The sequence below is a fragment of the Hyaena hyaena genome, unplaced genomic scaffold (assembly GCF_003009895.1).
Source record: "Hyaena hyaena isolate Hyena2069 unplaced genomic scaffold, ASM300989v1 scaffold_409, whole genome shotgun sequence".
NCBI classification, from domain to species: Eukaryota; Metazoa; Chordata; class Mammalia; order Carnivora; family Hyaenidae; genus Hyaena; species Hyaena hyaena.
The window spans coordinates 1,329,561-1,354,248 of NW_024081046.1; the positions used below are offsets into that span (position 1 = coordinate 1,329,561).

At 63.5% G+C, this 24,688-nt stretch overlaps 2 protein-coding genes across 7 annotated transcripts; both read right to left on the reverse strand.

The window, feature by feature from the left end:
- Positions 1-6,358: 6,358 nt before the first annotated feature.
- LOC120245381 (sperm flagellar protein 1-like) lies at positions 6,359-11,871 on the reverse strand. 4 transcript variants are annotated; one of them, XM_039252423.1, is made up of 7 exons: positions 11,702-11,871; positions 11,060-11,171; positions 9,908-10,058; positions 9,463-9,529; positions 9,034-9,121; positions 8,841-8,943; positions 6,359-6,840 (listed from the first exon to the last, which is right to left on the reverse strand). In XM_039252423.1, the coding sequence occupies exons 1-7, from the start codon at positions 11,841-11,843 to the stop codon at positions 6,559-6,561; spliced, it is 945 nt and encodes a 314-aa protein (XP_039108354.1). In that variant the 5' UTR covers positions 11,844-11,871; the 3' UTR covers positions 6,359-6,558. The 4 variants fall into 4 exon arrangements, with proteins under 4 accessions (XP_039108354.1, XP_039108356.1, XP_039108355.1 ...); XM_039252425.1 differs by having other exon boundaries at positions 6,553-6,719; XM_039252427.1 differs by having other exon boundaries at positions 6,652-6,739.
- Positions 11,872-12,162: 291 nt separating this feature from the next.
- On the reverse strand, positions 12,163-23,249 carry ADAM8 (ADAM metallopeptidase domain 8). 3 transcript variants are annotated; one of them, XM_039252418.1, is made up of 25 exons: positions 23,033-23,248; positions 21,952-22,055; positions 20,992-21,068; positions 20,829-20,907; positions 20,668-20,744; positions 20,162-20,345; positions 19,753-19,815; positions 19,611-19,679; positions 19,304-19,473; positions 19,097-19,178; positions 18,650-18,798; positions 18,390-18,567; positions 18,067-18,156; positions 17,729-17,918; positions 17,574-17,655; positions 17,160-17,322; positions 16,565-16,642; positions 15,923-16,007; positions 15,476-15,610; positions 15,253-15,364; positions 14,678-14,837; positions 14,161-14,226; positions 13,963-14,013; positions 13,070-13,147; positions 12,163-12,716 (listed from the first exon to the last, which is right to left on the reverse strand). In XM_039252418.1, the coding sequence occupies exons 1-25, from the start codon at positions 23,073-23,075 to the stop codon at positions 12,666-12,668; spliced, it is 2,616 nt and encodes an 871-aa protein (XP_039108349.1). In that variant the 5' UTR covers positions 23,076-23,248; the 3' UTR covers positions 12,163-12,665. The 3 variants fall into 3 exon arrangements, with proteins under 3 accessions (XP_039108349.1, XP_039108348.1, XP_039108350.1); XM_039252417.1 differs by lacking the exons at positions 12,163-12,716; positions 13,070-13,147 and having other exon boundaries at positions 13,779-14,013; positions 23,033-23,249; XM_039252419.1 differs by lacking the exons at positions 12,163-12,716; positions 13,070-13,147; positions 15,476-15,610 and having other exon boundaries at positions 13,779-14,013.
- Between the last annotated feature and the right edge of the window lie 1,439 nt (positions 23,250-24,688).

The following is a 24,688-nucleotide window of genomic DNA, read 5'->3' on the forward strand; positions in this document are numbered from 1 at the left end:
CCACCAACCACCTCCTGGCCCCAGGGCCCCCTGTTCTGCTGGAGTGGGGCCCAGGGCAGTGGGTCCACAGCTGACCATTCTGAGCACTTGGTTTAATGGGTCTTTGAGCAGTTTTTCTCTTTTCTAGAAAAACTGAGTGTGTCCTTTGCAGAGCCTCTGAGAAGACTGGAGCAGCATCAGCAGCAGCAGGATTCTGCGTCTCCCAGGCAAGCTTCCCAGGGCCATTATCTTCATTTTTTCCCAATTACAGAACAAGACGTGGCTATTACAGAAGTTGTGAGCAATACAGAACGAAGAGGCTGCGCGCCGCCCCGAGGCATCCCCGCTCACCATGCTGGCTCTAGGCATCACTTCGCCTCCGGGCTCCGCACCAGTGCTTTCCTGGGCGCCCACGATGGGGGGGTCCCCGAGACTGAGGTCGTCTGCTGGCGGCCTCGGGCCTCACACAGGGACGCCCGCTGTCCAGCCAGTTCTCTTCCTAAGTGTTCATTTCTGTTTTCATTTCTAGGCAACCGCAGTCCATGGCATCTGCTCTAACTCACCACCTGCAGTTACTTAAAGCTTTGATCTAAACCTTACAGTTTAAGTAAATTTATAAAGTAAGTTTTGTAAAAGCAGATTGTTCAACGATGCGTCTCTAATCGTCAGTTCACAACTCCACACCTCTTGCACAACTCTGGGTGTTGTTTTCCTCAAAAATGTTTTCTTTAATTTTTAAAAAAGTCTTTATATTTTGAGAGACAGAGACAGAGAGAGCCAGCGGGGGAGGGGCAGAGAGAGAGGGAGACACAGAATCTGAAGCAGCTCCAGGCTCTGAGCTGTCAGCACAGAGCCCGACACGGGGCTCGAACCCACGAACCGTGAGATCATGACCTGAGCTGAAGTTGGACACTTAATCGACTGAGCCATCCAGGCGCCCCTCAGATATGTTTTTAAAGGGCCGTGTGGGTGGCTTACTGGGTTGAGCTTCCGATTCTTGGTTTTGGCTCAGGTCATGATCTCAGAGTCCTGAGTTCGAGCCCTGCCTGGAGCTCTGTGCTGACAGCATGGAGCCTGCTTGCGATTCTCAGTCTCCCTCCCTCTCTGCCCCTCCCCAGCTCAGGCAAGTGCACCTGTGCTGTCTTTTTTTAAAACAAATAAACTAAAAGGTTTTACTTAAGTGTTACAAAATACCTAACACTGCAAAAAGCTGTGCTAAATGCTATGAAGGGCTAGGCCTGCACCCACTTTCCAGCTCAGAAACACGACCTAACGAGCTCCTGCAATGTCTGAACCTCTCAAGCAAGCCCTGCACCTTGGGGTTCTCATTCGCCTGAGAACAGCTTTATGACCCTTTAGTAAAAGCACCCACTTTCCTGTTTTCTGGAATTTGAACGTGCTTCATCTGCGATGCTGAGGACACCTCTGCTAATGTGTCCTTCAGAGCCAGGCCGGCCGCCGGGGGCGTCCGGGCGTCTCCCCCACAGGCCCCAACACACTGTGGTCCCAAGGACAGAACCCTGAGCCTCTCGCAGGCCCAGCTGTGACCCACTAGCCCGCAGGCGATAGGCCGTGAGCCCCTGACCCCTGGCCCTCTGCTCCGGGGACTTTACCCAGTCGTCAGTCTTCGTGGGGTTCCCCAGCCACTCCGTCCGCAGTGCCCGTTTTTATTGTTTATTTCCTGTTCCCCACTCCTTTCCGGTTGGTACCTATCCCTCACCCTGCTTGCAGCTCCCTCTGCCGCTAGAGGGCTGGGCCTGGCACAGAGCCGGCGGGGGGGGGGGGGCCCTGAGGCCCGGCCCCCCCCCACCCCGGGGGCCTCCCCCAGGCGCCGCCGCAGCCTCTCACTCAAAAACACTCTGGGAGCGAACTGCGAACTGCGTGTTCGAGAGGACGAGGACGAGAACAAAGTTGGATTCATTGTTTCAAAACTTATGAAAATACACATTCACGAGGCGGGGAGATGGCATCGGTGCCCTGGGGTCTCCCTGGGGTCCGGACCGCGCAGCCCGGTCCGGGCGAGTCTCTGCCCGCACAGGGGCTCCAGCGCCCTCCTTCAGGCAGCAGCGACGCGTCGGGCCTCTGGCTGAAGCAGGAAGGCGACGGGGAAGGCCAGGCAAGCCGGCCAGTAAAACCCAGAGCTTCAGGGGTTTAAAAATCCTATCCACCTATTGCCCATTTTTAAGGGTCAACAAGGCGTGATTTCCACACTGACCACATGGGGGCACCCCTGGGCCGGGCCATGGGGGCTGGGGGGGCAGTGTGGGTGAGTGGGGGCAGCCTGCCCAGGGAAACCTGCATTTCCCCATTTTTCGAAAGGGGAAGTGGGCTCCGGGAAACGGAAGCCACCCCAGATCTTGGCTGACCCCGGGCAGGGGCGGGTCAGAGCCGGGAGGTGCCGTCACGGCTGCACACTCAGCAACCCCACATGATGGGTTTCCAACCACCAGTTCACATGTGCACTTCTGTGCATCCTAGGCTTTTCCCTTTAAAATTAAAAAAAATTATGAGGGGCGCCTGGGTGGCTTAGTCGGTTAAGCGTCCGACCTTCACTTAGGTCATGATCTCGCAATTCGTGGGTTCGGGCCCCGCGTCAGGCTCTGTGCTGACTGCCAGCTCAGAGCCTGGAGCCTATTTCGGAGTCTGTGTCTCCCTCTCTCTCTGACCCTCTCTCGCTCACGCTGTCTCTCTCTCTCTCCTAGAAATAAATAAAATTATTTTTTAAAAAATTAAATTAAATTAAATTAAATTAAAAAAAATTATGAAATATTTAACACATGCAGAAAGATCTACCCAATGAATTTCCACGTTCCCACGCATCCACCTCCTGCTGTCTAGGCTGGGGGTGGGGGGAGCTGGCACCACTCCTTTTAAACTCCTCATTCTCAGGTGACTTTATGTTGTGCAGTTTATAGCAGGACAAAGCTGGCGTGACCTAAATCCCTAAACTAGGGATGCAGGGAGCCTGGGGCCAGCGGCCGCGGGTCTGCGGGTGTGGACGCCAGGGCTGGCGAGAGGAGCAGGTCAGGACGGCCTCTGGGCCAGAAGCCACTGCCTCGGGAGGTGCTGTGGGAGGGGAACCGGCCCGAGAGAGGACTGCCGGAGGTTTCTGCACTCAGACCATGCGAAGCCCCCGTGCTCTGCCTCACCTGTGGACACAGAGACGAAGTACTTGTCACACTGGGTCTCTTCTCGCAGGCACTCACTTGGTTCCAGCACTCTCCGTGTCAGGTCCATCTCAGGCAGGAATAACCGCAATGTCTGATGGCGTCTGGGCCGCTCGGAGCCAGCCCCGCGCTGTGGCGCGGACATTTCTCTGCACTCTGCTTCCGCAGTTAAATTGTGAACTAGAGAAAGAGCAGCTGCAGCGTGGGGCTGACCTGGCTTCCGATTTTGTCCTACATTTACCCCCAGGCTCGGTCCCTCCCTAGGGTTACACGGGAAATGGCACCTGGGTGGTGTCCCTGGTGCATGACGTTAATCACAGGGCCCGTTTCATCATCGCAGTCACGGCCAGGATGTCAGCACGGCTCCTCGGAGCTGTTGCTCATCCAGGCGGCTGACTTGAGCAACCGTGAGCACACGGCAGTGAGACAACGCGTCAGCCTCCGCTTCCTGCCTCCCGGCGAGGCTGCAGAGCCAGGCGGGAGCCCGCAGCCCAGGTGTGCCGGAGAGCTGCGTCCCTTCCATCTTGCTAGCCCTGCACAGCAGCCCCCGAGGTGTGTGTGCCGGGATCGGACCCGCAGCTCAGGCCCCAGGTCCTGAGAGCCAAGGCCAGGTGGTCCCCTGGGGAGCATCCTGTGGCCTGGGGTGGGGCCCCCCATAACTGGGATGAGGACCCTCAGAGTTTGTGGCACTGTGCTAGGGTCCCAAGTCCCCACAGAAGGATCCAGAAGCCTCTTGGGCCTATGTTGTGCTGGTCTGACCATGAGGTTGCTCCAGGGGTCCGGGGAAAGAGAATGGGGTAGGGCACAGCGGCACCCTCATGTTTCACTTGTCACCCGCTTTGTATGGGCCCCAAGGGAGCCCCTAACTCTGCAGCCTGCGGCACGCACCAGTCTCTCCGGCGCCTGCACCCCCAGCCGCACGCACACTGGGGAGGGCCTGAGCGGGCGTGGGGGGGGGGTCTGCTCTCCGCAGGGGCTCCAACCCCACCTGACCTGGGGGCCCACGTGGAGTACCCTGGACAGCACTCCAGCCCCACACAAGGGATGCAAGCTGGCCACAGGAAGTCCTGTGACATCACTGTCATCCAAGGTCATGGGTGCTGCCCAACCAGGGGGAGTCTGTGCGGAAGGGGCTTCCCATACATGGTAGCCCAGGATCCAACACAGGCTGGAGGGGCAAGTGCGAGCCTGAGGTCCTGGCTTCACAGCTTCCCCCGTCCCCGTCCGGCCCAGGCCCGAGTCAGCTCGGAATTCAGAACCCACAGCCAGGAATTCAGAACCTGGTGCCAGAACCTGCCAACCTGTCCACCGGGTCTACTGTCCCCGGTGTGTGTCCCCGGGGTGGGGAAGGGTGTCCCTCCGGGAGCTAGGCTAAGCCAGAGGGTAGCCTCCGGCCCTTGAGCAGGCCCTCCGGAGCCTCACCTTGGGTGGCTGAGCCTGCGCTGGTGGCACAGAGCTGAACTGTTCCTTCAGCCGGGGTGGGGCTCATACACCTCAGCCAGAGGTCTCCCTGCCCGTGCCCCCAGCCATGGGGCTGACCCTCCAGAGGCTGCAGTGGGGGTCCAGCCCCTGGGCCCATCTGCAGGCCAGCAAGCCGGGCCTGTGTTTGGGCCACAGGGCTTCTCATCTGGAAGGGGCCCCCGCCTCCAGGCACCAGATGCTCAGGGCCGGCTCTCCGGTGCCTGACGGGGACAGGCCCCTGCCAGGGCAAAACCATCACCTCGGGCCATGCTCCCCCAGCTCCAACCTCATCTCTAGCCCGAAACCCAGCCCTTGGGGCCACCTCTACTGGTGAGCACATGGGTGTGACCAGGCACACAGGTACACACAGCAGCCCTGTTTCATCAAGGGACCAACCAGCTTCATGAGTGTGTGTCTGCACATGTCTGGGCCCTGGAGCCGACAGGCAGCCCCACCTGCTGTATCCCCAAAGCAACAGGAGAGTTCAGGAATGCCCCCCACCTCCCACCCCGCCACACACACCCTGGCTCCTGCAGGGGCCTGGGCAGGACGCAGGTCTGGGGTCTAAAGCCTCCGGGGCCTGTCCTGACTCAGGCTCTTGGCCGTGGGAGCCCCCATCTCTGGGCTCATTTCCGGGCTCTCACTTAACACCAGGAACAAGCAAGTGACATTTGTAGCCCAGATGCCCACAACTGGCGGGGTCTAGACCCTTGAGCAAGAGCCTGCCCCCTCAACTGAGATGTGAACACCCCCACACTGATCTCTAGAAGCCCTACTACTTGAGGCCTGGACCCCCACAAACCCTGAGGCTCCTCGTTCTCCAGGGGCGGGCTGCACGGGAGGCCTCTGAGACGACCACTCCCGGGCCCTTCCAGTGGCGGAGGCTCTTCCAGAACCGCCCTCCTCCTGCATGTACGCCCCCCAAGCCCCCCAGCCCACCTTGGGGCCTGGCTGCGGGCCGAGTCAGCGCTGGCCCAGGAGTCTCCACGGGCCTCCTGGCTGGGGGCAAACCCCCTGCCTCAGCTGTGCTCCTCAGCAGCTTCGCCCCGGTTCTCTCAACAGCCTCAGCCCTGCCCTCTGAGCCCAGAGCCCTGACCCAGGCCTCAGCGGCTTCGGGGGCCGAGAGACGCGCTGTCTGACTCAGGGAGGCCTGGGCTCTGACTCAGGGCTCTGCTGACTCGCAAGCCCTGGAGGTGGTTTGTGGCTCTGCCGCAGCTTCCTGAGTCCCCAACAGTGGCTCGGGACCCAGAAGTCGGCGGGAGGATGCAACCCCCAGCCTGTCCCCTCCAGTGTACTGCCCCGAAGTCCCCAACCCAGGGACAGGGACCCCACGTGCAGGTCGTGGGCCTATCCCACGGTGAGAAGGCCACAGCGACACCGGCTGAAGCTCCAGCTCCACCCTGACCCCCAAACTCTCCCGAGCAAAGTGCAGGGACCGGTGGGTCCACTTGGGGTCTCTGCAAAGCCCCTAGACCCACGCACGGAGGGCGGCCAGTGCCTGCACCGCCAGCTCTGATGGCCCTTCCCAACCCTCGCGTGCTCCCTAGGCGGAGAGAGGCCGGGCCCCAGAGACACGCTTCCCAGTGTGCTATGTCTACGGAATCCAGAATCCTCCACAGGACTTGGGTTTGGCTGACACAGGATGTTGCTGGTTGGCCCAGCCCTGCTCCCCCTCCCCTGCAACCACAATACCCTACAGACCGGAACTTTCTGTGCTCACAGACACAATGAGGACAGGACACCTCAGGGACTCAAGGGAACGAGACCAAGTCTTGATATCCCAACGGGTCTCTGGGGTGGGCTGGAATCTCCGGCCTCTGCTGCGTGGACGTCCGCACACCGAGGCCCCTGGGACACTCTGTACACATGTCCCCACTCTGCTCCTGCTGGACGGTGCACAGACACAAGCAGAAGGGCCCCTGGTCTGGGGGAGTTCCATGTGGACTCAAGTTCAAGGTCTAGCGGACTTGGGAGGGGTGGCCACTCGGAGGAGCCTTTCTCCGGTGTCACTCTCGGTCACTGGGGCTCGTTCCCAGGTCTCGTCAGCTCTCCAATCCGCTGGTCCTTCAGCTTTACCAGGTGCTCCAGCCTGACCACCTTCATCTGCAAAATCTTCAGGAAAGCACAGAACCCTGAAAGGCAGCACGCTGTCCATGGGCTGGGGCTGGGCGACCACATGGTCGGGGGTGCCAGGCGGGCAGTTTGCTCCCCAGCCAGGAGCACATGGAGACTGCTGGGGAGTCAGGAAGGGCAGGACATGAGAGGATGGGGGGGTGCTTATGGGAGGGGCTGGTTTCCCTGCCTCACCCTTTCTGGAACATTCCTGGGTCCCGGCTGGCCAGGGCTGGCAAGTCCTCCTGGAGCCCCCCAGCCTGTCCCCTCTGCAAACGGAAGAGCTTTGCCTGGTCCCCTGGTAGGTTTTCGGAGCAGTTTGTGGAATTAATGGTTGACTGAATGTATGCACTGCATCCAGGCGGTGTGTGCAACGTTTATCGCTAAAAGTTAATAGCCAGAGGCACCGGGGGGCTCCGCTGGTGGAGCGTCTGCCTCTGGCTCAGGTCATGATCTCATGGTTTGTGAGTCCAGGCCCCGTGTGGGGCTCGCTGCTGTCAGCGCTGAACCTGCTTTGGATCTTGTGTCCCCTCCCCCTCTCCCTGCTTGTGGCCTCTCTCTCTCAAAAATAAACAAGCATTCAATAAAGGAATAAATGAATGAGAAATGTTAATAGCCAAAGAGTGCCTGGCTGTCTCAGTCAGAAGAGCAGGCAACTCTTGATCTCAGGTTATGAGTTCAAGCCCCACACTGGGTGTAGAGATTACTGAAATAAATAAAACTTAAAAACAAGTAAGTTGAGACAATAAAAATGAATAGCCAAGAAACCATTCTTGGGCGCACGTTCATGCGGGAGGAACGACCAGGCTCCACACCGCTCACCAGGCTGCCCTGCCTGGGGTGCCCTCTCCAGTCACAGCACAAACCTTTCCTACCGGAAGCACAGACCCAGTCATGCCAGAAAATGGGAAACAGCTGGATTTGAAAAAAAACCTGTCTGCCCCCAAACTCCAAAGTGAAGTCAACGGCATGACTTCCACATTCCAGCTAAGGACAGACCTCTCCGGCTGGCTTTCAAGGAGCCAGCGTCTCAGCAGATGAATCCCCCTCCCCCCGCCTGATGCTCACCGCACAGCGTGGGCCGGCACGCCACCATCCCCCACACTGACCGCGGCCACGTGCTGCCTAGCGCTGCCCACTATGACAGACGTCCCGCTCCGGCTGACACAGAGGCCCCGCCGGCCCCACAGCCGCTGCTCCTCCTGCTGCCAGGACCTCCCCCCACCCCCCCGGAGTCTACTCTCTCTGGGGGGACAGCATCCAGCTGCCGGTGCAGCCTCCTTCCCTCCAGGTTTGCCGCCGGCGGGGGCATGACGGTGACCTCACCGAGGCAGCAGCTTCATTTCTGCCTCTCACTTCCCTCTCTGCTGCCCTTCAAATTCAAACCACACGATGACATCACTTTCCTGCTTCCTCAAGAAAACAGCTCAATGACATCTGAGCGCCCGCTGGGGAGCCACGCTGTCTTCACAACTGTTCACTCCCAGAGCCGACTGGGGTGGCCGGCACACCTCCCACCCTCCACCGCCTCAGTGCAGCCTGTGCCCGGGGTGGACGGGGGTGGGGTGGGGACACGCGGGAGGGAAGCTCTAGGTCAGCAAGGAGCCGGGCCACCTCCTGGGCCCAGGAACGGAGGAGACGCTCCGTGAGAGAGCAGAGAAACACCAGGGCCCCTGCAGAAGCAGGCAGGCGCCCTCAGCACCAGGCACGTGCCTTGGGGGAGTGTTTTCTGCTCCCTGACTCAGCACCCCCCGCCCCTGGGCCTGCGATCCAGCGCTTCCGAGTGCTGGTGCCTGTGACTGGCCATAGAGCCTGGGCTCTGGGGCCTGGGAACTGGCAAGACTGCGTTGTGAGTCATAGGGGGCTGGAGGTCCCCCATACTCCTCTCTGCTTCCGGGTTATGTCTGGAATATTCCATAGTTAGGCTGTTTTCTAGATAATCAAACTAAACGTGCTTCTCCCAGGTCAGAGACCTGGCCTGCCCCACCCACCGCCAAGCTTCATTCTGGGTCCAAGCTTCCAGAAGGGGGGACGGGGCGGCCCCTCCCTGTAAGGCTTACAACCAATCCTTCCCCTTCCTAGGGGTTGTCTGGGCTTCGCAGGGCCCCCAGGTCCCTGTACCTTGACCATCTCCTGCAGGACAGCCAGTGCCTGCTCCTTTTCCTCCAGCAGCTGCTGCAGCCTGGAGTCCAGGTGCCCCCAGGGTCCCCCCGCCGGGTCCTGACTGGAAGGCAAACACCCAGCCTTTAACCCACAGGCTGGCGGGGATGGGGTAAGGGTGGAACAGCAGAGAGGTCAAGAGACAGGGGCCCACCCTGTGCACACACAGCAGCCGGTCTTCTCTGGAGTCCTTGGACTCTGAGGGGTCTTCGCACTTGAGGCCGTTGTGGGGCCGGGCAGGCCTGAGAGGTAAGCGGATGCTTATCTGGGGTCTCAGCCCCCAGAGAAGAGCCTGCCTGGTAGCAGCGTGCAGGGTGGGGGCGGGGCGCTGAGCCCACAGAGGGCACCATGCAGGCACCGTCTGGCCTAACGTCACCCGCAGTGCAGCCCTGGACGCCCCTGCACGGCACTGCACGGGGTGTGGACAGGCCGTGGGCTCCCGCGTAGGAAACCACAGCCCGGGAGGCGTTGGCAGCCAGGACACCCCTGCCCTCCCGGGGTGTGAACTCATCTCTCTGACGCGGCCCTTCATGGAAGGCTCTGATGGGCCTCAGTTCTCCCAAGCTGGGGACACGGGTACTACCAGTGTGCGGCGGGGCGGTGAGCTCTGCCCGGGGTCTCTCAGCAGTCCCGCCGAAGGGTCCTGGGCCCTGCATTTTAAAGGTCGTACGGTAAGGCCGGCCAAGGAGGAGCTGACACTCATTCATGCTGCCAACACCCCTCCCTACATTTCTAGCCACAGCCTGGGGGTCGGGGGTGGCAAACAGGAGCAGAGAGAGCTCGGGCTGGGCGGGCCTGGGTGGGAGAGATTCTGCACAGGGAGCTGTCATGGCCCCGGGGGGGGGGGGTCAGGCCGGAAGACGCCGGAGGGCTTCAGAGGGCGGCAGGATTCTGCAGGCCAGGGCTGTGTGGACCAGGGCCTTCATCACCACCACCAGGGTTTTACCATCATCGGCAGATAACTGGGCCTCGTCCCAACACAACAAACACAGCAGGGTCAGAGGCCAAACAATGGCACCAACACGTACGGCCATGGCAGGCGGGTCCTGGTGGGCAGCACAATCCGTCACTTTTTCCCTCAGTGCACACAAGATGGGCTCGATGGCTCCGGGCGTGTTGGCCACCACCTTTCGGATATCCGTCTCTGAGACCCACAAACGCAGCTTGTGAAAGACTTTCCTGCAAAGGAAGCAGAGCTACAGCCCTCAGCAGTGAACATGTGGGCCAGGCGGGAGGGGGGGGGGACGCTGGGCAGAGAGGCTGGGACCGGAACCCCTTCTCGCCCTGCACTTGGAGGAGCCCGGCAGCTTTCTCGTCCCCAGCTGTGCCCTCCAGGGCCAGAGCAGTCAGTGGGTCAGTGGCCTGGGCCTTCAGGCCAAGTCCCCGCCTGGGGCTCGTGGCAGGGCTGGCTTTCTGGCCCGAATCACCCCTGGTTCTGTGACAAGGACCTTTTCCCTCCAAGGTGCTCAGAATCTCACTTGTCACCACTGCTAGAGCCACCACCCTTGCACCCCTGGAGTTGACAGTGGCCTCCCCCTGCCTCCCTCTCTGGAATGAGCCCCACTAGAACCTGCCCAGGTCTCAGCCCTGCACTCCCTCAGACCTGCACTCCCTCGAAGGCTCCAGGGTTCCTGGGCAGCCTGCGCTCCCCTCCCCATCCAGCCTCAGGGAGTAAGGGACTCTACAGCCCGCTCCCCATTGCAGCCTCCCACTGCACCCCCAGGTCACCCACACTTCACTCTGCTATCATTTTCTCAGGGTCCCAGTCCTTCATATCACTCCTTACAACCGACGCTGGTGACATGTCCTTATTTATCACGTCAGCCCCATGAAGGCAGGGCCCATTCACTGACGTGCCTTTAGTGCTTGGAGCAGAGCCTGCCACCCCCCCATAACTATTGCTGAGTCAGGAAGTGAGAGGTATGGGCACGGGTCGGCTGGACACCTGCTGAGTGGCTCTCAAGCTGGCTGGTGCCGTCCTCTCAGCCAGGAGTCTGGGCTGATGGGGAGGCTCCAGGGGACAGGGGCACAGACGCTGACAGAGAAACAGCCCAAGAGCTTGTCCCAGAGGCCAGGAGGGGTGGGGGAGAAGCTGCCCACCCAGGCCACCTTGGAGGGAGGGCCCTCTTAGAGCACGGCCTGGGGCTCGGACAGGAAAGGCAGGGAGGCGGGAGGCCTGCCTGTTGAGAATGCTCCAGTTGCTGAGCTTCTGGTCAGTGTTGCAGGTGGGGACATAGTTGTGCAGATCCACGAGTCGGGGACAGAAGTGCTTCACAATCTCTGCCAGCATCACTGGAGGGGCAGGGGGTGCAAGGTAAGCCTGGCCTGATGAGCTTAGAACCCGTCCTTTCCGTCTCTCAGGGCAGGAGAACCGGGGAGGGTCCAGGACCTGGGGGGGGGCGGTCACAGGGGCGAGGCTGGAGTGCCACCCTCCTCAGCAGGGCGTGGGTGCCCCAAGGGAGGCGGCTGAGAGCCGGCCTGGGGTCAGAGGAGCTGCTGGAGGGAACCCTAAGGCTGCCTCCATCCTCCCCGGGGAATGCTGGGAGGGGAGGGGAATGCCCTCTAAAATGCAGCTGAAAGCACCCGGCGGCCCCTCTCTCTGGCCGCATTCGGCGTCCTCCAGGGGCCGGCAATGCAGCCCCCCCCGTTCTACCCCCCCCTTCCGCAGCGCCCGCCACGTCCCGCTCTGGGGTCTTCGGACTTCCCAGGAGCCTACTGAAGGCCGGGCCGGCACCCCGAGCCCTCGGCCCGCCCCTGGACCCCAGCCCTGGCGGTCCCCGGCGTCTCCCCGGCCCTCAGCTTGGCCGCCGCCCTGCCCGCACCGCCGTCGCTGAAGTCCCGGGCCAGGTGGCGCTTGGGACGGCTGAGCGGGAGCCCGTCCAGCCAGGCGCAGAGGCCGCGGAGGGCGCCAGGCGGCAGCGGCTGTGGCGAGGCCCGCGGGGCCGGCCCGGCGGCGCCCAGCATGGCTGCGGGGCCGGCTGTTGGGGCGGTTGCCGAGAGACGGCGCCAGAGGCCGGAAGGGGCGGGACGCCGGGCTGGCTGTTGGGGCGGTTGCCGGGAGACGGCGCCCAGGAGGGGGCTGGAGGCCGGAAGGGGCGGGACGCCGGGCTGGTTGTACCGGAGGTTGCCGGGAGACGGCGCCCAGGGGCCGAAAGGGGCGGGGCACTGGGCGGGCTGCAGGGTCGCCAGGCAAGCCCCCCAGGTTGGTACCCTGCGGCGGCCAACTTTCTGAGGGTGAGGGCTCCCCCTAAAGTCCGGGTGAGAAAAATGTAGAATTTTGGCGTTTTCCGTTTTCAGTGTTCATTTTATTTTAACAAGCACTGATCCCTTACATGTTATACATTGAATTCCACATTATTGAGCATACATACACTCTTCCATCGATTTAATAAGAAACTCGCATCATTGAGAACTTGATCAATAACTTAATCATAAAACACACACTTTTCATTGCAGTTTCGGTTGCAGGCACGCCCGGGACTTCCAGAGCAGCAGCTGGGGCCGCAGGTGCCTCTCAGGGTCCGGGCCCTGTTAGCATTTCTCACAGTGGAAGCGCCCCTGGGGGAGGAGGGCAGGGAGCCCGGGTGGGGGGTGGGGCGCCGGGGGTGCGGGGATCCGGGCAGGGGGCACGGCGTGGGGAGAGGGGGTCTGGCCCTGTCTCCTCCGTTAGCACTTCTCACAGCGTACGCAGCCCCCAGGGGTGGAGAGCATGGGGGGCAGGCGGGGTCCCTTCAACATGAAGGACAGGTGTCTCCCCACTGGCGCCAGGGCTGCAGGCACCAGGAGTCACCTTCTCTGCACCGGTGGCTTCAGAGCAGCCTTGGGACAGACGACACCCTGGGAGGAGAAAAAATCCATCAGCTTCGCCAAGAGCACAAATTAATCTTACTTCCTTTTACATTTAAGATGCAGGTCTCTGTTCATGCAACATGCAGTGGTTCCCGTGCAGTGACAGCAGTGTGGGCCACAAGCCACAAGCCCAACAAAGCTGACGCCTTGTAGCCATTAGACTTTCTTACTGGTACGAACAGTTGGAAAAGGCAGATTCGCAGCCAGTAGGAGTGGCTGTCAGGGAAAAGTCCTCTGATGTATAAAGTGGATGTTAGCCCTACAGCCAGGACAGTGTCAGGGCAGTGTGGTGGGGAAGACGCTCACCCAGCTGCCCAGGGCCCTGGGTGGGAGGGGCTCACCTGCAGGGGCCTGGGATCGGCTCCTCCAGCCCCAGGCTTGACTGGTGGCCCTGGGGGTGGGAAGGTCGGCTTGACAACCTGCAGGACACAGGAGACGGAGGAGACATCTGATGGCCGCTGGGCGTAGAACGCCCCAGGTCTGCCCTGCTCCCGAGCACCTTGTAGAGTGCCCCCAACACATGGCTGCCACCACCGGCAGACTGAGGCCCAAATGTGGCAGAACCCCATGCCTGGGCCCATCAGCCCCGACCTATGTCACCGCCTCCCCCTCTCCCTCAACATCCCACCCCACCCTAGCCCAGCCCAGCATTTCCCAAGAAAAGCTCTTAAATTGCCAGAATGTAGTCTTTGGAAGTTCAAAGGCCAAAAATTAACCACTAAAATTTGCATTTGTTTGCATATCCGGTTCAGGGGCAAGGCCTGGGGATGCGGGGTGGGGGGGAAGGCCCTCCAGAGCTCAGCCCAGGTCACCCAGCCCCGGGGAAGACGCTGGGTGTGCAGTTCCCAATCACCACTCCTTGGCCAGAAACCTTTCTGCCTTGCCTGCCCCTGTCTTTCTGTCAAAACCCCTCCTAAGGCTATTTTTGCAGCTTTACTCTAAGTCTAAAATTAGTTTAAAAAGTTATGAAGAGAAAGAATCTCCATTAAGCAAACACCACAGTGAAGGTTGCTTGCTGGCAGGGCCCACTGACAGACACAGACACAGGGGTCACCGTGGAGGAAGTAATCGATTGTGTATCTCAAAGCATCTCCAGATGTCAGCTCCAAAGGGACACCAAGGACTTCACAGCAAACAAGCCGCAGACACTTCGGGTCCGGCCATGTAGGCCCTGCCGCCAGCGAGGGGCACAAATGTAGCTGGAGGAGGCTCCTGAGTGGCAGAGACTTCTCACCTGCTTGGGCTTCAGTTCAGGATGGGGCTTGGCAGGCGGAGCAGGTCTGAGCTGGTGGCAAGGAGGGGCAGCAATCAGGCCCCAGGGGTCTAGTACATGTGCTGTCCCTCTGGGCTGGGCCATTAGCCATCCTAAGGTCCCGGGCCCACCAAATCCAGTCCCCAGATGGCCTGGCTGCTCAGGGCCACTACCGCTCACCTGGGCTGGGGGTGGCCGGGTATACACAGGAACCGTGAAGGGTGGGCTAGACATGGCGGCTGGAGGCTGCAGGGAACAGACGCAGCCTGGGTCTCACAGGGAGGCTGCCAGCCTCCAGCTGCGGCCCCAGCTCAGGACACAAGCTTCCCGCCCTTCCCAAAAGAGGAATAAAGTGTGTGCCTGGAGAGCTCTCCCTCACCCCACTGTCTAGCAAGGCCTGAGCCCGGATGTGACTCCCACGCTCCCTTCCCTCAACCTTGTTGTGGGGGGGTCGGAGGGGGTGGGTGGCAACGGAGGGCATCTGGGCCTTAACACCTTCCGACTGACCGTGCAGAGGCCAAGAGCCTCAGGTTCACGTTCAAGCTCCAATTCTGTCACTGGCTCATGCGGGTTCTCAGACTGCCAGCCCTAAAGCCTGCCTCTGCCTCTGCAGGTGAGCTCTAAGCCCTGTTGTGAGGGTTGGGGTGGCCTCCAAAGCCCATGGGGGACAGCGGGGACAGCGGGATGCAGTGCTTACAGCAGGGGGCGGCTGCCTGGGGGCCGCCCTGGGGGCTGTGGGCCTGGTGAGCTGGCCGTGGTGGTGGTGGAGGGCCGCAGCCCCACCTGTGGCAGGCACTCCGTGCCCCTCGTGGAACAAGGGGTTGGAGAGCCCTACGGCGGTCTTGGGCGCTGCAGTCCTGGGAGAAAGCAAGACCGGTCAGGGTGTCCTGGCCTCGGGGTCTGACCCAGCGACCCAGGGGCTCCTGGGTGTGTCCTTCAGCCAGCAAGATGGAGTGAGGTCCCGTGGCAGCTCGGACCCTGGGCGGTATGGGCCGGCTTCTGCAAGCCCACATCATCCACGTGTTCTGGCACCAGCAAGGGCTGGGGAGGTTGGTGGGGGGGGGGGGGTTGGACACAGGGGCAGACCATCCACCTGTCGCCAAAGCTCGTCACCTGTCTCCCCCCTCCCCCCCGGTGAGAGGCAGAGGCCCCAGTCTCCAGGAAGGGCTGCTTTTCTTCCTCAAACAGCAGTGGGGCGTTTCCCAGCTGCAAGCAGGGGAAGGGCTCCCTGCACATGACGACACATGTGTCGCAACCCCAGGGCAGGCTCACCCCCAAAGTTTGCGGCCCCGGGCCTTTCGGTAGATGACTGCACCCGCCAGGAGGGCCAGAGCCCCCAGGAGCACCACAGGGATCAGCACGGCCATCAGGAGGCTCCTGGACCCTGGAGGGGCGCACAGGGCCAGGTGTCAAGAGGATAGTGAGGGCTGGGAGGGCCCTCCCTAGAGCCCAGGGCCTGTCTGAGGACCCTTAGCACGGAGACCCAGTACGTTACACCAGCGCTCCAGACTCTCAGATGAGGAGTTGGGGGGCTTGGCGATGGCTGGCCCCGGGCCCACAGTGACGTGAGTCAGGGCCGGCCAGGCCCTGGAGGTGGTGGTGCTGTGGCTGGCTGCACGCACAGTGGCTGCTGCAGGAAAGACATGGTAGCAGTGGGGTCCCCTAGACGGCTGCACTCAGAAGAGGGCCAAGGACCCGGCAAAGGGGCGGGCGCTCCCTGTCACTGCTCCTGTGCCCTCCCCCTAGGATGGGCCTCTTGCTTGTCTCACTGGGACCCAGGTGGCCACACAGACCCAGACCCAGGGGGCCAGAAAGTGCGGGGTCGGATCTAACAATGCCCCGAGAGACCTGGGGGCACCTGGTGTCCTTGTCAGCCCTGTCCAGGTGGTGTGGACCCCGTCAGGCTGTATAGGCGCGCAGGCCCCAGGGTGGCCAAGCCTACCTGTGCGCACGAAGGGCAGCGGCTCTGTGCAGTAAGGCGGTGCCCAGCCCGGGTGGCACTGGCACTCCTCCTTGTGGTTGCACACCTGGAGGTGAGGGGGGTCAGGGCCAGGCCTCTGGCCTAGGATGGGCTCTGCCGCGGCCCCCAGCGATGGCGGACAGGCAGGGCTCACCCATGAGCTGCCACAACCAAGGGCCCGGGGACGCGCCGACCACAGAGGAGGGCCCTGCTTCCCGGCACCGCTGGTCAGGGAGGCGCAGGGCGGTCGGCTTCCTGTGGGCTGTTCTCGGGGCCACCCCCAAGCCTCCCTGAGATAGGAGCCCCAAGGGGGGCGCTCCAGCCCCTTGTTTCAAGTTCTGGTTCCCTGCATCACCGCACAGGTTACTGAGAACTGACCACAGCCGCCACATTTCACAGTGGATCATTTCAACTATGAGCGGCCCACAGGCCCCCAGCAGGCTACCCTGGGCCTCAGTGCTCGCATGGGACGCCCAGATCCCCGCCAGCTCAGTCCCTTAGCTTCTGGCACCGTCTCGCAGGTGCTGCCCTGCCCCCTGTCCACCTGGGCTCATCTTGAGCACCGCCTACTCGTCCCCTTCAGCCCAAAGGGCAGGCGGCAGGGTGTCCCGTGGGCTCACATACCCCATGGTTGTTGCACCGGGCGGAGCAGTTTCTGGATCTGTAAACTTGCAGCGGCTGGCAGTGTCCTTTCCAGCAAATCTGAGAGCAGCAGGGATCTCCTCAGGCAGCCATTCTAGATGCTGCTGAAGCCTCTGTACCCCCCACTTCTAACGTTGGCTGAAGCTGGCTCACAGCCTGCCTGGTGAGCTTTGGGGGAGGTGGGCTGTGGTCCCCGCATCCAGGCTTGGTGCACATGCCCTCTGCTGGCCGGCTGCCTAGCCCACCAGGGCCAGAGGACTGGCCCCACCCACCCAGGGGTGCAGTGGGTGCCTTGTCGGGGGGTGGATTTGCAGAACAGAAAGGGCTTCAAACCACGTGAACAAAGGACAGGCTTCTTCAGCACCCTCCCTGTGCTCCCGAGTCTACTGAGAACACAGAGGAGTCCGTGTGCACAGCCCTCGGGCCACAAGTTTAGGACCTGTGGGTCCAGCAGCCTGACGGCCGTGTGGGGCACGTCCAGGCTCACGACTGGGTCACAGCCCGCAGAAGCCCCTGAAAGCCGCAGCCAGCTGATGTGCCCTAGAGCAGACGGGGCTAGGGGGCTCCGGGAGCTCACCCTCTCCACGCCACACTTGGTGCCTTCGGGCACTGGCTCGTAGCCAGCACCTTCCTCCAGCACGAGCGCCTGGCAAGTGGCCGGGTAGGAGGTGAGGCTGCATGAACTCCGCTCTGGGGGTTTCTCTCCCCCCTCACAGTACAGGACGCCACACCTGTTGACCCTGTGCACAGAACACGCCATGCTCTGCTGGGCCCCTGCCTGGCGCCCGCTGACCCCCCTTAGGAGGACCGGGGGAGCTGCGGGAAATGGGGCCCAGAGCCCTTGGACAGGCTGCGGGGGGTCCACTGAGGGGCAGCCCACCGAAAGGCAAGGTGGACCCCTGGAGAGCCCCCGACTCAGTCCCCAGGCAGCCCTGCTTACAGGGACACCCCATGGTCCTGCACCCAGGGCAGTCAGGCCACGACCCCTCACCGGCTGGAATCAAAGGGGATCCCACCCTTGCAGTCCGGCGAGAGGCTGTAGGAGTAGCACCTTTCCATGGCGGCCCGTGAGCCTGTGGGGGCAGGGGGTCAGTCCTTCCGCTCGGGACCCAGGGCCGCCCGCAGACCCGCGGGCACCCGCCTCACCTGGCCCCCACAGGTCCTGGCACCTCTGGGCCAGCGTGGGGCAGACTCCATTGTAGCAGTAGCCCCCCGGGCAGGGTGTGCCGTTCTCTCGGAAGGCGTCCTCTGGGCACCCTGGCTGCTGGCCGTCACAGTGCTCTTCAAGGTCACATGCATCCTTTGGGCGACGGCACAGCTCACCGGCGGGCGTCACCTGCCCGGCAGAGCAGAGTTCACCTGGGGAACTCAGGCCCCTAAACGGACCCACACCCGCCGCGCTGGCAGGCATGCGCTCGGGGGCCCTTCCCACCCACTGGCCTGGGGGCACAGCCAGGCTGGGGCAGGAGGGGCGCCGTGCTCACCCTGCACTCCCGGCAGCAGGCACCCTGTGCACACTGGGCCCCGTGGGCCAGCTGGCAGGTGGTGGCATTGCAGCAGGGGTTCCGACAGTCCTGGGGGGCAGGGTTAGGGTTAGGGTTGGGGTTGGGGTTGGGGTGTGTGCAGCGAAGGTCAGAGCGGGCTCCAGGGGGGCCCCAGGAGCCCCTCCCCAGCAGCCCCTGCGAGTGGTGACAGGTGTCAGAGAATGGGAGTCTTTTCTGACGTGTGGCTGCGGTGTGCGGGGCACCTGGTGGGTCAGGCGCGGACCCCCCCCTCCACGTGCGGGGTGGAGCGGGCGCCTGTGTACCTGGGGCGGGCCGCAGTCACACTGCTCCCCGTGCTCCACAAACTGGTTCCCACACACGGGGTCGCCCACCAGCCGGCCAGGGTCCGGGGCGTTGTCCAGGCAGCGCGTCCGGGGTTTCTCCACGAACATCTCCAGGTCGGTGCGGCTGCATTGGCTGAACATCCTGGGGAACTTGATGCTGGGGGCGGGGGGTGACTCCGTCAGCGGGGAGGGAGGGAGGCACGGGGAAACCCCACTCTGCCGGCCTCCCTGGGCCTCACCCGATGCTGGCCGCCATGACACAGCCACCGCCCTCCCGCGGCACGGGGCAGTAGCAGCCCTGCACGTTGTCGTCGTGGTCCATGCCCAGGTTGTGGCCCATCTCGTGGGCCATGGTGGACGCCACACCGATGGGGTTCTGGTTATGGTCCTGCAGGGAGAGGCTGTGCTGGCTGGTGCCGCCCGCCACCCCCCAACTTCGCGCCTCACCCACACTGCCCCAGGTAAGGCTGAGAGCTGGGTGCGCCCTGCTGCCAACCACGCTTCTTAAAGCTTCAACCCATCCTCTGGGGGAGGTGGCCATCCAGGTGTCCCAGCCCATGGGGACAGCTCGGGGACAAGCACGTGGACCTAGGTGCCAAGGGCTCCCCCTCACGCGCTCTGGCCCCAGCTCTGAGCCGGGCTCCCCACCCAGAGGCCAGCAAGCCTGGGCCAGATTCCCCGCGCACCTGGTTCACAGCCCCTGAGGCCTGGGAGCACATGGACGACACCTTAGCCAGTCCCACGGTGGTCCCGGCGAAGTCGACCCCGCTGGAAACAAGAGGGGCGTGTGGACGTGGGTGCCCTGAGAGCCGCCCCCCTTGGGCGCGCCCTGCATTCTCACACAGCCCCCCCGGCCTGCAAGGGCCCAGCTCTCTGCTTCCGCCCCCGCATACGTGATCAGCTGCGCGTTGTCGTGCTGGTGACGCCCTGCCAGCCTCTGCGACCGCCAGATGAGGAAGTTCTCCAGGGTGGTGTTGGCGTGGGAGCTCACGTGGATCCCGTCCACCTGGTTCCAGATCTCCAGGCCCACCAGGACCACACGGACGTTGAGCTCCTGGTAAAGCTTCGAGGGCGGGGAGCCCCCCGGTCAGGCTCAGGGACCCAGAGCCCAGCTCACCTCCTCGGGGGCCTCCCCTCTGCCTTGCCCCTCCCATCTCGACACCCGGGGCTTCTACTGAGCTGGGAGGGAGCAGCCCCCACCTTGTCCACATGGTTCACCACCTCCAGCACCCGGCTGCGCACAGCCTCTCTGCTCCCCAACAGCTGGAACTGAAGGGCAGCAGACCGTCAGGCGCACGCGGCCCGTCGGCCGGCCCCTGCCCCACGTCCCGCCCCACACTACCTCTGCATGGTCCGTGACCACGTACAGCTCCACGTAGCGGGTGTCCCGGGGCAGCGGCCGGCTCTGGGAGCACAAGGAGCTGGTCAGCCGCCCCAGCCCCAGCCCTCCTGGCCTGGGCCCGGTCTGCACCCGCCGCCCCTCTCCCGGGGACCTGGAGCTGGCAGCCAGCCCCCTGCTCACTACTGGGGGGCCCAGGAGGCTCCCGTGCAGACTGGAGCTATCTCTGCCACTGCTGTGGAGCCAGGTCCAGGCCCGCTGGCCATGGGGACTGCGTGGAGGCCTTAGCCACCCTGACCGTGGGGGTGGGGGACAGAACTCTCACTCAGCTTCAGCTGACCTCACCGGAGTTTCGGGGATGCACAGTCCCAGCAGACCGGCAGTGCTGAAGCTGGTGGGGGCACCCACTCACCCGGGGCCTGAAGGCTGCTGAGATGCGAGGCCCCAAGGCCTTCTCCAAGCTGGTATCGCTGACCCCGCAGGTCCCAGCCTCCTGCTGCAGGTGCTCGGCCCGGTACAGCGCATGCCGCCCCTCCTCGCTGGCCCCATCCAGGGGCTCAATCAGGTGGACACCTGAGCCAGCCTGGAAGAAGCCCCTGAGGGCAGAGGGAAGCCAGTCGGTTCCACATTTGCGCACCCCCCCCCATGCCTATCTGGGGAGGACAAACCCTTGAAGGACAGGCAGTCTCCTTCTGGTGCCCAAGGACACAGGCCCCCTGGCAAGTGGTACACTGGGGACAGCATCCGGAGCCCCAGGAGAGCCGTGTAGCTTAGGGGACCGGTGACTTCTAACAGGTGCAGAAAGGCTGCTATGTGTAGCCCCGCTTTCCTCAGCCTCGGTTTACCTCTCTGGGGCACGTGGGAGGGCTGAGGCCCCGATGTGCTGACACCCTCCCTCCCCAGGGGTGCGGTGCTCACCTGAGGCCGGCACAGGTGCTGAGGCTGGCGGCAGAATGCTCATGCCCCTCCACGTGGCCCTGGTAGAAGCAGTGATCCTGCAGGAGGGGGAGAGTGATCCACAGCCCTGTCCCCGCTCTGCCCACCGCCGGCCTTGGGGAGCGCCGCCCAGGGGCCTGTACCTGCCTCCGTGGCTGCTCCACCACCTGGGAGCCATTGGCCGTGCTGTAGGTCTCCGTGTAGCCAGAGCCCACTAGCTCCCTGAAAAAGAGCCACCAGGTGCTGGGGGCACGGGGGGGACCGGCACGGGCGTGCTGAGACCCCGCAGGCCCGGCCTCCACTTACCTGTTCTTCCGCAAGTGCAGGGTGAAGGTGTGCCCTTGGGCCCCAAGGACATAGCTCACACTCTCGGGGTACGGGTCCTGAGGCAGGGGAACGAGAGGGGTCCAGAGTGAGGGGCGGAGCTCGGCTGGGTGGGGATGCAGCCCAAGGCCAGGGCGCCCTGAAACCTGAAAGACCCTCAGAGGAGGACTCGGGGTCATTCAGAGTCAGGCTGGTATTACGAGGCTGGGGCTAGGCAGGCCGGGGCTCTAAATCTCAGTTTCCCCATCTGCCCACACAAGGGTAATAACTGGGATCTCTTCCCCAGGAAGCGGGGGGAGGGGAGACAGATGTGGCCCCAAAAGGCTGCCCTTCGAACCACTGCAGCAGAGAAGGTGGGGGCAGGGTCTGTGAGGGGGCACCCCAGGGTAACCCCGTTCTGCTGGCCTCACCTCGACCAACAGTGTGTGCCACCCCCAGGGTGGGATGAGGGCCCGGCCTTTCCCGGATACTGAGGTCAGGAGAGGGCTGTTCCACACTCACAGGCATGCACACCTCCACCAAAACCACACAGCACACTCACGAGAACTTTAGGAATGCCCCCAGGCAGCCCTGGGGAATCCCAGGCCAGCACCAGATGCCTCGCAAAGGTGTGTCACCATAAACGCCCAGGCAACAGGCCCCTAGTGAGCCTTCCCCTCTAGCCTAGGAGGGATCTGACTGATCCAGCCCTCAAGTGAAACTGGGGTGTGGCCGGGGCCAGCAGGTTCCTGAAAGGCACTCCGCCCCACAGAGGGCAGGGTGAGGCAGGATGTAGGAAGGTGAGGCCTGGGGGTGGAGGAAGTGCAGGCGGCCCCTGTGGGCTGTGAGCCCCTCAGAAGCCCGCCTGGCCCTCGGCCCCGCAGGCTGCTCTTCACAACTGGCTGGGCACACTGGGAACTGCAGGAGGGACCCCCCGGGCCAGCTCCCCTGGCTGAGGCTTACCAAGTGGGAGGGCAGGGCTCGGCGGGCACGGGGTGGTGGCAGACGTTGGGGCCACACCACCTCATACTGCTCCACGTGGGGCAGGGGAGCGCTGGGCAAGGCCACTGTGGGAGAGAAGGGGGTCAGCCGGCCTGTGGTGGGTCTGTACCTCCGTCTCTGGGGGAGTCCCCGGACAGCACAGGGACCAGACACCCGGAGGAGACCCAGTTCTCCTGCCAAGGCCCAGGGTGTCAGGTTCCGAGGCCACAGGACCCTACCTTGGGTGGGGCCCACCAAGCTGCCTGGACAGCTCCTCCGCCAGAGCGCAGGGCTGACCTACACGTCTCCTCCCCTCCCTTGGGTCCAAAGGCGCACACGGGGCCTCCTCGCCATCCCGATGTATCCCATAATCGTGCCTAACTGGGGAGCCCACCGGCCTGCCCCGCAGGCCGTTCACCCAGCCCAGATCTAGAAGCTCCTAGGGACCCAGCAACAAACAGCCCTGGGCGTGGGGGTGAGACCCAGAATTGGAGAACCAAGAGACCCTTTTCTGTGTCTCCCGCAAAGTGTTAATGCAAGTGTCTCCAAAACCATTATCCTGCAAACCTCCTGGAGAAAGAGGCCCTGCCTGCCGGAGAAGTGATCCCCTCCAGCGTGGGGCTGGGGCACCACCGAACCCCAGCCCAGAGAGCGCCAGGCGCAGCGGTGAGCGCTGGGGCCAGCAGCACACTTGGGTTTTCCCCGTGCCAGAGGCGGGTCGCCGGGTGGGCGGCCTACCGCCTGTACCCCAGCCCCTCGGTCCTCCCTTCTCTGCCAGGCTGGAGGGTCCGCGTGGGAGTGGGTAGTCGCCTCAAGGCCTCGGGGTGGACAGGGAACAGTGGGGTTCTCCACCTTGCCCCGAATCCCCGCGGGACAAGTGCTGGGGAAACGCCCCAGTCTCTCCCCAGTTCCCTTTTGAAGTTTCCGTCTGTCACCGGAGGGCTCCGCGCTGAGGGCTCCTTTCCAAGCGCCCAACTGCTGAGACTGTTCCAGGGCTCGGCGGGGTGGAGAAGGCCGGGGGACGGACCCAGGGCGGCAGGCAGCCCCTCGCCCAGGCACTCACCTCGCAGCCACAGAGCGAACAGCGGGAGCCCGAGGCCGCGCATGGCCTGGGCGCGCACGGGGGACGCACACGGGCGCCCGGGGCAGGACTAGGGAGCGTGCACGGGGTCCGGGGTCCGGGGTCCGGGGTCCGGGGTCCAGAGTCCGCAACACAGCACGCGCCGGGGCCAGCTCCGCGCTCGGAACTTGGTCTGGTCTCGGCGCTCCACGCTCCGAGGAACCTTCGGAAGCGCCCCGCCCCGGAGACCGGCCCCCGGCCCGCAGCCTATAGGCGCCTCTGACGGCTGGAGGGGCGGGGCTTGGACAACGGCGGGGGGGTGCGGGGGGGGGGGCGGGGGGAGTCCCCCGCCCCCATCCGGGCGGCATCTATCCCTGGGCTCCAGGGGGATCCTGATCGGCCCCTGGTGTCCACGAGAAAACTCCACAAATGTGGACCAGCTAACGGACGGGCAGCGAACAGACCGACCCGGGCCCCTCCTTGCAAGTCAGCAGGCTCCCCTGCGCCGGTGAGGAAGCCCAGGCTCGGCCTGCAGCCGGGGGTGGGGGGGGGCGGCTTGGGCGAGGCTCCCTCTGCGGTCTGGGGGTGCTCAGGTACGGATGTGCCCTCAGACTTCCTGGGGAACATAAAGCTCCCGCACAGCACCCAGTGCCTCGGTCCGCCCTGTCGGCCCCCAAGCTGTCCTGGCACGGAGGGGGGAGGGGAGCTCCTGGCGCCTGCCGCTAATCCACGTGGGTTTGCCCTTAGCTCAGTGGCCCTGGGGCCTCGCTCTGGACACACTTCCTGGGATGATGGACATCAGTGTGAGTCCAAACCTTGGGTGAGGCTGTGGCGCCCACAGGCAGTCCCAGACCAGAGGCCAAAATTTCACAGCCCAGTAGCTCCCCCAAAGCAAAGGTAAAGAGGGACAAGCAGGGGCCGGCGGCTCCGAGGCGCCTCAGGCAGAGGAGGCAGTAGGGCCCGGGCCCCACACACCGCTGGCTCGTGAGCCGCCCCCTTCCCAGCGGGCTCTCTTCTCTTCCCTAGCTGGAGGTCACAATTATTTGGGAACAAAAACTAAAGGGCGACAGCCCCTGTGCAGGCAAAACCCAGAGCGGCTGCAGACGCACACCTGGCCCGGCCAGCGGACGAGGCCACCCGTGCGCAGCAGGACCAGCAGGGCCCTGCTCCTCGGACACAGCACCCCCACCCTCACCGCCGGCAACCCTGGGGTGCAGCGGGCAGGCCTGCTGCCCAGGCCCAGGATGGGGACACCAGGCTTCCAGGTCCCAGGGCAGGGCAGGAGGGCGGCAAGCCCAGGGCCAGGGGCCCCCCGGCTCGCAGCGAGGTTTGCACGGTAGTGGGCTCTGACAACGCGGGCGGCAAATAAGCGTGTTTGTCCCGCGGACGCCACAGCCGGGACAGGAAAGCCGTCGGCGGCTTGCGAGGCAACCCCCCCAGCGCCATGGTGCCTGTTCTGCAAGGCAGCGGCTGGGCTGAGTGCCCCCCGCACTGCCTCCTGGAGCCTGCTTCCGGTGCCCTCCACCTGCCCGCCAAGAGCCTCCTGCAGCAGGCATTCAGAGCGGAGTCTGGACAGCGACACGGGACATGTCGCGGTGGGCAGCATGGCTGAGTATGGGGCGGTGTGGTGGGGTCACAGCTGTGCCACCAGTGCCGGAC

Coding starts and splice junctions, on each gene's coding strand:
- LOC120245381 (XM_039252423.1), bottom strand. CDS start 11,843: ATGCTGGGCGCCGCCGGGCCGGCCCCGCGGGCCTCGCCACAGCCGCTG. Junction 11,172..11,701: donor CCGGGACTTCAGCGACGGCG/GTGCGGGCAGGG, acceptor CTGCCCCTCCAG/TGATGCTGGCAGAGATTGTG. Junction 8,944..9,033: donor GGCTGCTGTGTGTGCACAGG/GTGGGCCCCTGT, acceptor TTTGCCTTCCAG/TCAGGACCCGGCGGGGGGAC.
- ADAM8 (XM_039252417.1), bottom strand. CDS start 23,075: ATGCGCGGCCTCGGGCTCCCGCTGTTCGCTCTGTGGCTGCGAG. Junction 18,799..19,096: donor CCTCAGGGGCTGTGAACCAG/GTGCGCGGGGAA, acceptor CTCTCCCTGCAG/GACCATAACCAGAACCCCAT. Junction 17,656..17,728: donor CCAGGACCTGTGGGGGCCAG/GTGAGGCGGGTG, acceptor CTGCCCCCACAG/GCTCACGGGCCGCCATGGAA.